This window comes from Myxine glutinosa, chromosome 14 (assembly GCF_964187855.1).
Source record: "Myxine glutinosa chromosome 14, kmMyxGlut1.1, whole genome shotgun sequence".
NCBI lineage: Eukaryota > Metazoa > Chordata > Myxini > Myxiniformes > Myxinidae > Myxine > Myxine glutinosa.
This window is the reverse complement of record NC_136274.1, coordinates 32,316,129-32,328,149: the sequence shown is the minus strand read 5'-3', so window position 1 is coordinate 32,328,149 and position 12,021 is coordinate 32,316,129. Positions and strand designations below refer to the sequence as shown.

At 45.3% G+C, this 12,021-nt stretch overlaps 2 protein-coding genes across 2 annotated transcripts in view; one reads left to right on the top strand and one right to left on the bottom strand.

Annotated features, from left to right (window-relative positions):
- LOC137439236 (uncharacterized) overlaps positions 1 to 12,021 on the bottom strand; it is a 91,016-nt gene that overhangs the window by 45,865 nt on the left and 33,130 nt on the right. The window contains exon 2 of the mRNA XM_078767956.1: positions 929 to 1,170. Coding sequence (XP_078624082.1) covers positions 929 to 1,170 — 242 coding nt within the window. The remainder of the gene's footprint in view (positions 1 to 928; positions 1,171 to 12,021) is intronic.
- On the top strand, positions 3,727 to 10,173 carry LOC144888857 (uncharacterized). The gene has a single exon (XM_078768398.1). The coding sequence runs from the start codon at positions 4,712 to 4,714 to the stop codon at positions 7,193 to 7,195; it is 2,484 nt and encodes an 827-aa protein (XP_078624524.1). The 5' UTR covers positions 3,727 to 4,711; the 3' UTR covers positions 7,196 to 10,173.

Genomic DNA, 12,021 nt, shown 5'->3' with positions numbered 1-12,021 from the left:
ACATCAACGTTACCAATTGATACGAGCGCGCGACATTACCAATTGATACGAGCGCGCGAGCGCGCATGTTACATGGATGGAAATGTAAAATGGCAGCTATAGCAGCACTAATTTGGATCTCTAGTCTGTCATTTCTGCACTGTGATTGGATAACATAAAAAAATATGTTTGGGAGTTAACAGCAGGAGTTGGTAGATTTTACGTGGGCTGGGTGAGAAACCTTTAAATAAGCAAGTGAAAATCTCTCGCAATACAAAGTCAATGGTGGGAAGAAAAGTTGAGTGGTACCAATGTTACTGCCAATGTCCCGCCCCTATGCAAGACTCAGGAGCATCTTGTTGACATTTAACCTTGAAAATACCTGGGTTTAGACCCCTTATGTACCATGTTAAGTTATCTGCAGTATTAACGTATCCTTATCATTTGTAAAACTGATTATTTTGTAATTACAGCATTAATATGCATACTAGTATACCATAGACACATGTAATCATGTTATGAATAGTTCTATCATGATCTATGCCCTTCAAAACATGGGTCTAGACACCTTCATTTTTCAATTATCTGCAATATTGGCTGAGATATGTCAAAAATCGTTTTTTTGATAATGGCAGCAGTAATTTGCATAAAAATGGTATGTGGGACATTTTTTCAGCTTGGGGCCATAGCTAGTCATTTTCTACACATTTTTTCCAATCTAGAAACACTGATTAGAAGTATATCTCCGGGGGGTGCAGGGGGACCTAGTCTTCCTACTAGACTATATCCAGTGTGAAAATAGGACATAGTGTTTCGATAAATTATTGTTAAATATTAGGATTTATTGCATAATAACAAAACGATCCCATAACTAAATATCAATTAAATATCAATCCAAACTATCACTGAAGTACAATGTTAGAGACAGGTAATGCTTTCAAAAACTCACTCAATAACATTGGTTTGGACACTTGTGACGTTCATGTTGAAGGTGCCAGATCCGACCATCCAGTTACTCGGCTTGTCGTAGCCGATACATCGGTATTTCGGGAGCGCGGATGAAGAGCAACCTTGCACACACTTCCAATGGATGCCAGTTGTCAGAAGTGTCCGAGACGTCACAGCCGGTTCATCACACTCTCCACCTGGGCCCGAGTTTCTGCGCCATCCGACCAAGTAGTCAAAACGCACCTGCAGGAGAACATAAAGGCTACTCAATGTGACGTCATTGCACATCAAAGAACTTTGCACATCTATAGCTCCAAAACCGCTCCATGGAAAAAAAAATTGAAACATGGCTCATTGTCAAGGACTCCTCATAGAGAACAACATATTGTATTCATGATGTCATTGGTGCCTTTATTATGACGTCATAATTAGACAACTAGAATGCTTGATCCGTCCGATCCGTTTGAAATTTCTGGAGCGTGGTCTACACAAATATTGTAATGGTAATTTAAATTGATGACGTCATCGGCCACGTGGTTCGGCAACCATATTGGATTGAACATAAATCTACGTCGTCAATAAAACACACAAACACAGCAGCTAAAAAAAACCACACAAACACGTCATGACGAGGGTCTGCAATCTCTGACTGCTCGTTCTTGTTGTACATTTTACTTCTGCAGGTTTTTCACTTTTATTTGTTTTAAATTCATTTTCTCTGCAAACACTTGTCCGATTGACACACATTTTTCAACATAAGTGACAAGTCATGTAGAATTTGCATTGATAATTGTGACATCATCAGTCACATGGTTTTGCAGCCATATTGGATTGAAAATAAAAACCTTTAAAAATCAGCTTCTCCAGAACGGCTTAGTGGTAGGCTATGAGCCAGACCCCCCAAATTGACCGGTCGGTACCATACAGATGGAGTAAGGCTCATTGTGATTTTTAGCAAGATATATGTCCCTAGATATGAAAAAAAAGTGATAGCAGTGTATAACTCTCGGCCATCTCTGCGTTATCACCCGAAATATTATTATACGCCTGCTTCGCTTCACCAAAAAATGTGATATTTGCTAAAATTGGAATAAATATGTTTTTAAGGACCACAGAGTGCCGAGATCGAGATCGAGATCGAGATCGTATTTGTTCGAGAGATCATGATAAACCTATAGTGTGGAGCAAGTTTGCATGCATTGTGAAATATAATGTAGCTGATGTTACAAACCTACTTTAGGATACTAGCTAATACCAAAAATTACACTGAGATACCAAAAGTAGTAGACGAATAAAGCTAAAATGTTCAAAAGCTATGTTTCGTTCCAAAATATCAAAATTAGGGGGTATGGTTGAACATATTTTGAACTTTGCCAAAATATGTGCCCCAAACAACCACCATATTACAAAGTAATGATATATTCCAATGCAGTGGTTCCTTGCGAAGATTTTGAGGGGTCAAATGTTACTCTGGGAGTTTTCATTTTTGAAATATTGACAAAAATGTACAATGTGAATTCTGAACTCGAAGCGATTTCGACCACATTTTCACTAAATTTAACATATTTTTTGTCATTATATCAATATTTTGATAAATAACCCCCACAAATGTTCTATATTTCTATTACTATATTAGTTGGCATCCAGTATGCAAATTATTGGCACTCTGTGGTCCTTAAAAACATATTTATTCCAATTTTAGCAAATATCACATTTTTTGGTGAAGCGAAGCAGGCGTATAATAATATTTCGGGTGATAACGCAGAGATGGCCGAGAGTTATACACTGCTATCACTTTTTTTTCATATCGAGGGACATATATCTTGCTAAAAATCACAATGAGCCTTACTCCATCTGTATGGTACCGACCAACCCCCTTGGCTCATAACCTATAGGTCGATGCAAACTTTTTTTTTCCTTTATACAAGATGGAGGCTCGTGTAAGAGCTGACGTCAATCAGAAAAAAAAACGGACACACAAAACATACAATAAAGGGAGCGGGAGACAAGATGGGGAGAGAGAGGGAAGCACACAAGTACAACAGCAGAGAACAGGGACAACGGGAGATCTGTGGGAGGGAGTGGGCTTGGGGGGGAGGAGGCACGGGAAGGCGGGGAGTGGGAGGGGGGGGGTCACAAGATTGACTGGCGTTGGGGAATGTTTTTCTTCTTCTCCTTCCCCTCTCCCATTTATAAGGGGAGAGGTCCAACTGTACCAAGCTTCTGCTCTGACTTGACCTCGATATACTTCCACTTCCCTCGGTCCTCAGCCAACTCTCTCCACTCTCCAACCGGGAGTGACATCCTTACCTTACTGATATCCTTCCTCACAAATCCTCCCATCTCAACCGAGGTCTACATCCTTTCCTCCTACCTATCCGCTCGCTTTTCCGCTTTTTTTGCGGATCAGCTCTATAAATACACACACACACACACACACATATATATATATATAGATATATATATATAGATATATATATTGTTGCGGAAATGGCCCTTAGTGGTTTATTAAATATAGAATTAGTTCAGGTCCCCTCTTAGATGTATGTTTACCATAGATCGTCTGTACTGGGATGGTAGTTTTGTGTCGGAAGGTGTAGCAGGCTGTTTTGTGTGGTGCATTGGTGGTGTACAAGAGACGGTTCCCTTTTAATTACATCGACAATCAAACAAGGTGCACGTTCCATTAAGACCGGCCTCGTTTGCAATGCCATGATCGAGGCAATGGATTGACGTGAGAAAGCGCGATTGAGCGGGCAAAAACGACAAGCGCCGTCAAAAACTGGAAGCGGCGCTTCGAGGGGTCGCTGAGCAAGTGCGAGGGAAGAGGTGGAAAAAGATGCATGCGCGGATGGCGTGTGGACAGGCCTTCGCGGCGGACGAGAACCACCAAGGCGAGTGAGAATAACGGAGTTCTCTCTCTCTCTCGGAAGAAGGGAGTTCGACAATCGTGCTGATCGCGTGGCCGATAAGGAGAGCGGGTGGCCGCCGTTTCGCGACGCTTGATGCGTGGCCGATAAGAGGGCGGGCCGCCATTTGGCAGACTGCAGGCCCAAGCGGGGCCTTCGAATCCGGCGACATCGGCTTGTTACGAGCTGCATTCGCCCTTTTCACATCTTCACCTCTCGTCCATCAACACCACCAAGTACCCCCTGTCTTGTATGAATGTTGTCCAGGCCTAAGGTTTATCTCGTTAGGGTCACCCCGCGAAACCCTTAATTGTAGCTCCCTAGATAAGAGCGGGTTATTACTCATAGTTGAATTATAATGTTATCGTGAACGCCTTGCTTGTTTTGTGTACCCTAATGTTCCCCCATTAAATCTGGTTGATTCGTATGGAAGTTGCCGCACTGCATTCATCTGTGTCGCATTGAAGAGCAATCCGCTCGATTTGTAATTAAAACCAAACTGGCTACAGGTTGCGGCAGACTTCGCTCGGTCTCTGACAAACCCAACCTGTAGCGACGGGTGTCTCCCCAACTGGCAAGGCACAGGTGTAATTTGGTATCGCGATAGAGGCGCGTAACCCGAGATCTGTGTCGAACCAGCCGGCGTTGCACCCGTGGGACGGCCGTGCCGGGAGGCGCGACCCGTCACCTACAACACTGGTGTCGAGGAGGTGGGATTTGGACCTGGGGTGCATTTCGCACCCCGAACATCGATTGTGAGAGGCGCGTAAAGAAAAAAAAAAGAAAAAAAAAACACGTCGCTCGCAAATTCCAAATTTGGTTTCATTTTTATTTTGAGTGGATTGGGTGTCAAACTTCGTAATTTATAAAGGAAGATGGAGTCGCAAAATGGCTGCGCGGCTCAGCAGCGTGACACGAGGTGGGAGAGAATCGGTATTAAGAGTGCAACGAGCCGCACATCACGAAGAAAACGCTCCCACCCACCGATCCAAACCACGTGGTCACAGCATGCGTCATGGCAAAATAAGCAGGACGACAATGCGTACATTAACGAGCTTCATGCACGATTGGACGATGCCTGGGAGCAGGTGGAGTGTAAGGAGGATTATATTGGGGAGTTACACATGAAATTGCATGAGGCACTACAGCAGGCAAGTGAGGTTCAGGAAAATGAGGAGCAAAGGGAGTCACAACAATTGGTCGATGCACAGGAACGAATTCACTGGACGGAAATGGCCTTGGCCGGCGCATTGCGAGACAACACAGATTCCAGATGGGAACGAGCACGGATTCTCGAATTGGAAGGCATAGGGAATCAATTGGTGGAAAAAGTCCAGGTACTACAGGGAGAAAAGAGGAAAGTAGAGGGGAGTACCCATGAGTTGGAACAACTGAAAGAAAAGGTAAGATCCGGTGATCAGACAAGAGAAAGCCTAGAACAGAAGATAAAAAGAGGGGAGGAATACATGGAACAAGAGAAGAGCAAACTGAACAAGAGAATAGAGAAAGAACAAAGCAGAAACTCCCGGGATCGGGAGAACTTGGAAAAGGAAAGAGAGGAACACGATTTGGAATTGGAACAACTGAAGGAAGAATTGTCTGAGAAATCAAGCCAGTTTCGGGAATCAGAGTACAGAGGAAATGAACTGGCACGTCAAATGGAAAGTAGCAAGGAATACGGGAAGAGGATGGACAAAAGGAGAGAGGAAGCATGCGAAAGAGTAGAGGAGATAAGTGAGGAAAAAGAGAGGATGGAGAGTGAAATGTTAAGGAAACACACTGGGCAGATTGAGCAGATAGAAGGTAAAGCAAGACTAAAAAATGAGATGGAGTTACAGAAACACCAAAACAAAGAAAGGGAATTACAAAACAAGCTGAGGATGTTAAGTGAGGAAAGAGAGAGGACGGAGAAGGAAACGTTAAGGAACCACACTGTGCAGATTGAACAGATGGAAGCCAAAGCCAGGTTAAAGAATGACATGGATGAAAGGGTAATGAAAGAACAACGAATGAAGCAGGAGAAGGAAATCAATCAATTGAGAGAAACGACGAGATTGGAGAATGAAGAACAAAAGAGACGATGGGATACGAAACAAAAAGAATATGAATTTGAAATTGATCAACTAAAAAGGAACTACACTGTGCAGATCGAACAGGCAGAAGCCAAAGCAAGGTCAAAGAATGAGATGGATGAACGTGTAATGAAAGAACAACGAATGAAGCAGGAAAAGGAAATCAATCAATTGAGAGAAACGACGAGATTGGAGAATGAAGCACAAGAGGGACGGTGGCATAAGAAACAAGAGGAATATGAATCGGAAATTGACCAATTAAAGGAGAAAGCAAGGGTGGAGTCTGCAGAGATGGAAAGACTCCGGAAAGGTAACGAACAACTAAAAAGGCTCAGAGAGGAAGAACGACCCAACTGGGAAAGAAAATGGAGCCAGGAAGTAGGGCAGCACAATAATGTGGGATGTGTGACGTCATCACAGGGAGGAATGTTAGTGGTGCAGGACTTGATTGGCATCACTCGTCGAATGAAACAACAATTGGAGCAAACCCTGGTGATGGAGACATGGAGGGAGTATACGGGGTTGTTGACTCATGAAACACATTTTGAGCAGGTCCAGCAAGTGAAGCTGACAGCCCCAGAGGAGTGTGGCGAACCAATGATGAGCGACCGGACCGATGTGACTTTGGAACGAAGCAGGTACGTGGGCATCTGCATACATGGTGCGGACGATGAGCTTAAGTTCGCAATTGGATTTGATGTTAATCAAGAGACTCTGTCCGATGGGGTGCACGTATGCGTGACACCTGAATGTGTGGATGGAATGCCTGTGGATGAATGCTGTGAGCCCATAGTCCAGTTTACAGCACCGGGGTGTGCTGTCAAGGCCGAAACGTGTGTGAGTGCGGAGCATGGAATGAGTGGTGACGTAGGAAATAGGTTCGAGGTGCAAGGGGAAATAGAAATTCTACCAGGAGCAGGCTTTAGAAAGGGGATTGTAATTTCTCCCTCAGCTTCACAGGAACTTCGAGGTAGAGCGCAGATGCGTAGCAGGCGGCGTTGGCATGCGTCACATACTCCCTGGACCCATTTTCGAACAAGAGGGGCCCAGCAACGACACCGCCAGGTGTCCCTTGGTCATCGGACCTCTCTGAGGACACGAGGGGTTCGGCTAGCTAAATGGGATTTACCTGTCTTCAGGGAATTAAAGAGAAGAGGGGGAGGCCGCTCCCCCAAGTGGGGTCTACCTGACTTCCGCGAACCCTGGAGAAAAGGAGGGGGTGGACCACGACCCCAATTGAGACGTGACCCTTATGAGCCATGGCGGAAAGGCGGCAGGGCCATGTAAGGGGTAATGAGGGATTCCTTCCCTCACTCCCTTTCCAATGAGCCACAGAAGCAGGCCAGATTGGAAAGAAAAAAAAAAAAGGGAATTCTTGACTGAAAATAATATCGAGAGAGATTGCAAATTGAGAGACTGACAGAAGAGACAAGAGTGGCACAAGTGGATGTGCGTGACTATTTAAAAAAAAAAAAAAAAAAAAAAGTGAGAGAAATAGTGGGGACATGACAGACAGGGCGTTAAACACCCCTGCAAAAAGTGGAAGGTGTTGGATGGTGTTGTGGACTGGGTGTGTGGCACTGTGGAATGAATGACGAAGGTGTTTGGGATGAATGGCGTGATTGTGTGAATGAGGAGAGTGAGTGCGAACAATGTACCCTGTTGGTAGGAGTCTCCTAACCAAGTGAGTGTAGGTTAGGGGGACTTAGTGGATTTGACGTGGATTCTGGCTGCTGTTCCATTGTGCAGGCGGACTGCTAGGGGTAGGTGCAGCCAAGGTATGGTGGTACTGGCTGGGAGTGTGACATGGTATTGGAAGTTGGTGAGTCGGGAGGGGACACCAGACAGTAGGGTTTCGAGTGCTAAGAGAGCACAGTGTGGGGGCTAGAGAGCCACCCCTTATTTAGGAGCGCCAGATGCACGCTCAGGTGAACCCCGAGGTCGCTGGGTGTCCCCCACCACCTATTGGAAGCAGGCAAAGAGGCCTAGTTGTAGTCACACTCCCCAGCCAATGAGTTATGCCTGGCACCACCAAGTGAAGAAAAAGAGACAAATAAGGGCCTTGCCCAGGTTTAAAAGAATGGAACAGTGTGCCAGGTTGGGAAAAATGGGTCATTAGGATCATTGTGGCAATGGCAGGGTTTGTGCCATTGGTTAGAGCTTCAAGTAAAAGGTTAGGTTCGATGAACTCTCCTCCGCACCATTCATGTGTGACACCTGGTATGAGTCGTGTTGATGGGAAAGTTGTGAACAAGGGCCAGGTTCGGTCGCCCTCTCCAAGTGCCAGAGAAGCCACCAGTGTGTCATGAGCACACAGATAACAATTGATTAAGAAGCACACCATCCTGTCAGCTAAAAAGTGAAAGGACTTTTTAAGAAGACCATACTAAAACAAGTCGTACCAAGATAAGTCAGGCAAGGAAGGTTAAGGGTACTCTTCATTTTGCCTGGGCTGAGGTCATCACCCCCACTTGCACCCTCAAGAATGCCTCCAGACTGCATTTGCTTACCATCGGTAGAACTGTGCCACCTGCTGTCCAAGGCAGGGCTTGTTGCCTGCTGCTGCTCGGTTGTGTGCCATGTGGGCCGAAGCATTTTTGTGGGCCATGGAGGCCAAAGTGCTTTTGCGGGCTGTTGCAGCCGAAGATTCATGCCGTCTTGTGGGCTCAGTGGGCCGAAGGACTCTTTGTGAGATTAGGCCACTGGGCCGACTGAACTCACCTGGTGAGAGGCCAATAAGGCCACGAAGTAAGGAAACCCCTCTGGGGTGAAGACAACACTGCCGGGAGGAGGCGTGAAGGAGCGAACACGTCAAGAAGCTTTGAAACTCTGAATGTCTTGCTCCGATGTGAATATTGGTGTTGAAAGTAACATTGAATGCCCTCCTGCGCAAATGCATAATTAGAATGTTAAGTATTGTGCATAGAGTGTGGATGTGTTTGTTAGATTAGTGATCCGACACACTAGGATAGGGACATGCCAATCTTACTGATACTTTGCTTCTTGGAGTTAAGTGCTTGCAATGTTGTGGGTTAGAGTAAATGGGAGATTTGTGCTGTACGTTAGACAGGGCCATTCCCGCGGGCTGCCCCTAGTGGAGGCTCGGGAGAGCCTCGGGAGAAAGGTGGGGGTAGTGTTGCGGAAATGGCCCTTAGTGGTTTATTAAATATAGAATTAGTTCAGGTCCCCTCTTAGATGTATGTTTACCATAGATCGTCTGTACTGGGATGGTAGTTTTGTGTCGGAAGGTGTAGCAGGCTGTTTTGTGTGGTGCATTGGTGGTGTACAAGAGACGGTTCCCTTTTAATTACATCGACAATCAAACAAGGTGCACGTTCCATTAAGACCGGCCTCGTTTGCAATGCCATGATCGAGGCAATGGATTGACGTGAGAAAGCGCGATTGAGCGGGCAAAAACGACAAGCGCCGTCAAAAACTGGAAGCGGCGCTTCGAGGGGTCGCTGAGCAAGTGCGAGGGAAGAGGTGGAAAAAGATGCATGCGCGGATGGCGTGTGGACAGGCCTTCGCGGCGGACGAGAACCACCAAGGCGAGTGAGAATAACGGAGTTCTCTCTCTCTCTCGGAAGAAGGGAGTTCGACAATCGTGCTGATCGCGTGGCCGATAAGGAGAGCGGGTGGCCGCCGTTTCGCGACGCTTGATGCGTGGCCGATAAGAGGGCGGGCCGCCATTTGGCAGACTGCAGGCCCAAGCGGGGCCTTCGAATCCGGCGACATCGGCTTGTTACGAGCTGCATTCGCCCTTTTCACATCTTCACCTCTCGTCCATCAACACCACCAAGTACCCCCTGTCTTGTATGAATGTTGTCCAGGCCTAAGGTTTATCTCGTTAGGGTCACCCCGCGAAACCCTTAATTGTAGCTCCCTAGATAAGAGCGGGTTATTACTCATAGTTGAATTATAATGTTATCGTGAACGCCTTGCTTGTTTTGTGTACCCTAATGTTCCCCCATTAAATCTGGTTGATTCGTATGGAAGTTGCCGCACTGCATTCATCTGTGTCGCATTGAAGAGCAATCCGCTCGATTTGTAATTAAAACCAAACTGGCTACAGGTTGCGGCAGACTTCGCTCGGTCTCTGACAAACCCAACCTGTAGCGACGGGTGTCTCCCCAACTGGCAAGGCACAGGTGTAATTTGGTATCGCGATAGAGGCGCGTAACCCGAGATCTGTGTCGAACCAGCCGGCGTTGCACCCGTGGGACGGCCGTGCCGGGAGGCGCGACCCGTCACCTACAACAATATATATATATATATATATATATAGATATATATATATATATATATATATAGATATAGATATATATATATATATATATAGATATATATATATATATAGATATATAGATATATATATATATATAGATATATATATATATATATATATATATATATATATATATATATATATATATATATATATATATATATATATATATATATATATATATATATATATATATATATATATATATATATATATATATATATATATATATATATATATATATATATATATATATATATATATATATATATATATAGATATATATATATATATATATATATATAGATATATATATATATAGATATATATATATATATATATATATATATATATATATATATATATATATATATATATATATATATATATATATATATATATTGTTGCTGATCGCGGTTAAGATGTTATAGACCGAGCGGTGGTTTAAAACCGCGACCTAACAAAACTCACCCGATTCCACCCGAACGTTGGTTGTATCGCACCCTAGCTGCTCAATGAGGGAAAAGACAAAAGCGACGCAATGCAAGAGGAAAACGGAGACGAAAAAAAGGTTTGAAATACTACTACATTTATTCCTACTATTTACACACAAGCAAAAAGACAGATGTCACGTTTATTTACAAGCACAAGACGCAGGTGACACAGTGCAAATTTAGCTTACCTACAGACTTAACTTATATCCCAGGACAGAACAAACAGAACGCTGACTCACGCGGGGAATGCCAGGGATGGCAGAAGGTGGATGGCTGGAGGGAGAGGAAAGGTCCAAGGGGGGTCCCGCAGCACAACCGGCGCGTTCAGCAGCCGCCGTTCCGTTTCGGCCCTGCTCCGAACCGCCGTTCAGGCCCCCTTTGGCGGTTGGGTGGCGCTGCTGCGGCCGCCTGCACTTGCCTTGCCAGGCCTTGTCTCACTCGTCACCACCGACTCCTCACCACCGCAACCAACTGACCACCGACTCCTTTCTCTGGCAACCGACTGTCACCAACTCCTTGCAACCAACTCCTCCTCTCTTTCTCTCAACCGACCCAGACCAACCCAGAGTGCATCTCTCTTTCTTCCTCCTCTTTGGTCCACTTCCGGTTGCGCCCTTTTATAGCGCCCCCAGCGATCACGCCCCCCGGCGCTTTGGACACGCCCATCGGGGGTGCTCACCTCGGCCCTGGTTGGTCGCGCGACCCTCGGGCTCCGCCCTGGATGACGACGGGCGGCGCGCCCCTCCTCCCCTCTGACGAGGTGCGACACGCCTTTCTTCTCCGACCCGAGCCTCGTGGTCAATGGTGGTTATTGGAGGGGAGGTAATATGGGCAATCGAGGCTCGCCAATGATGAGAGGGGGATGTAATATGAGGTCATTGGAGGTTTTGGAGGGGATGGAAAGGGAGATTTTTGGGGATGGGAAGGAAAGGGGTCTATTCTCTTTCACTGGTGCAATGGAGTACTTTTAATTAATGGGAGACACAGCCTTATCCTAAAACACAGAATAAGAGATAACTATCAAAAGAAAAGATATATCGTGTCCTGCATGTATGTTTTTTTATGGACTAACTACGGGAACGCCCTTTGACCTTTATACAACCACAACGGAGAGGGAGGAGGGGTGATATTTTACAACAACCTTTTACAACAACCTTTTACAACATTTTACCACCACCACAAAATAAAAAAACATTCTCATATTCACAACACTGCACCCTCCTCCCCTTAGGCACGTCCCGGGCCTATTACTTTTACCTTAGTGTGGCATGTAGGTGTAGTTCCCTCTACTTTTAACCTGACCCTGAGTGCGACTGGTTTTAAAACATAAATAA

Excerpts from the sequence above, each read along its gene's own strand:
- LOC144888857 (XM_078768398.1), top strand. The coding sequence starts at position 4,712 with ATGGAGTCGCAAAATGGCTGCGCGGCTCAGCAGCGTGACACGAGGTGG.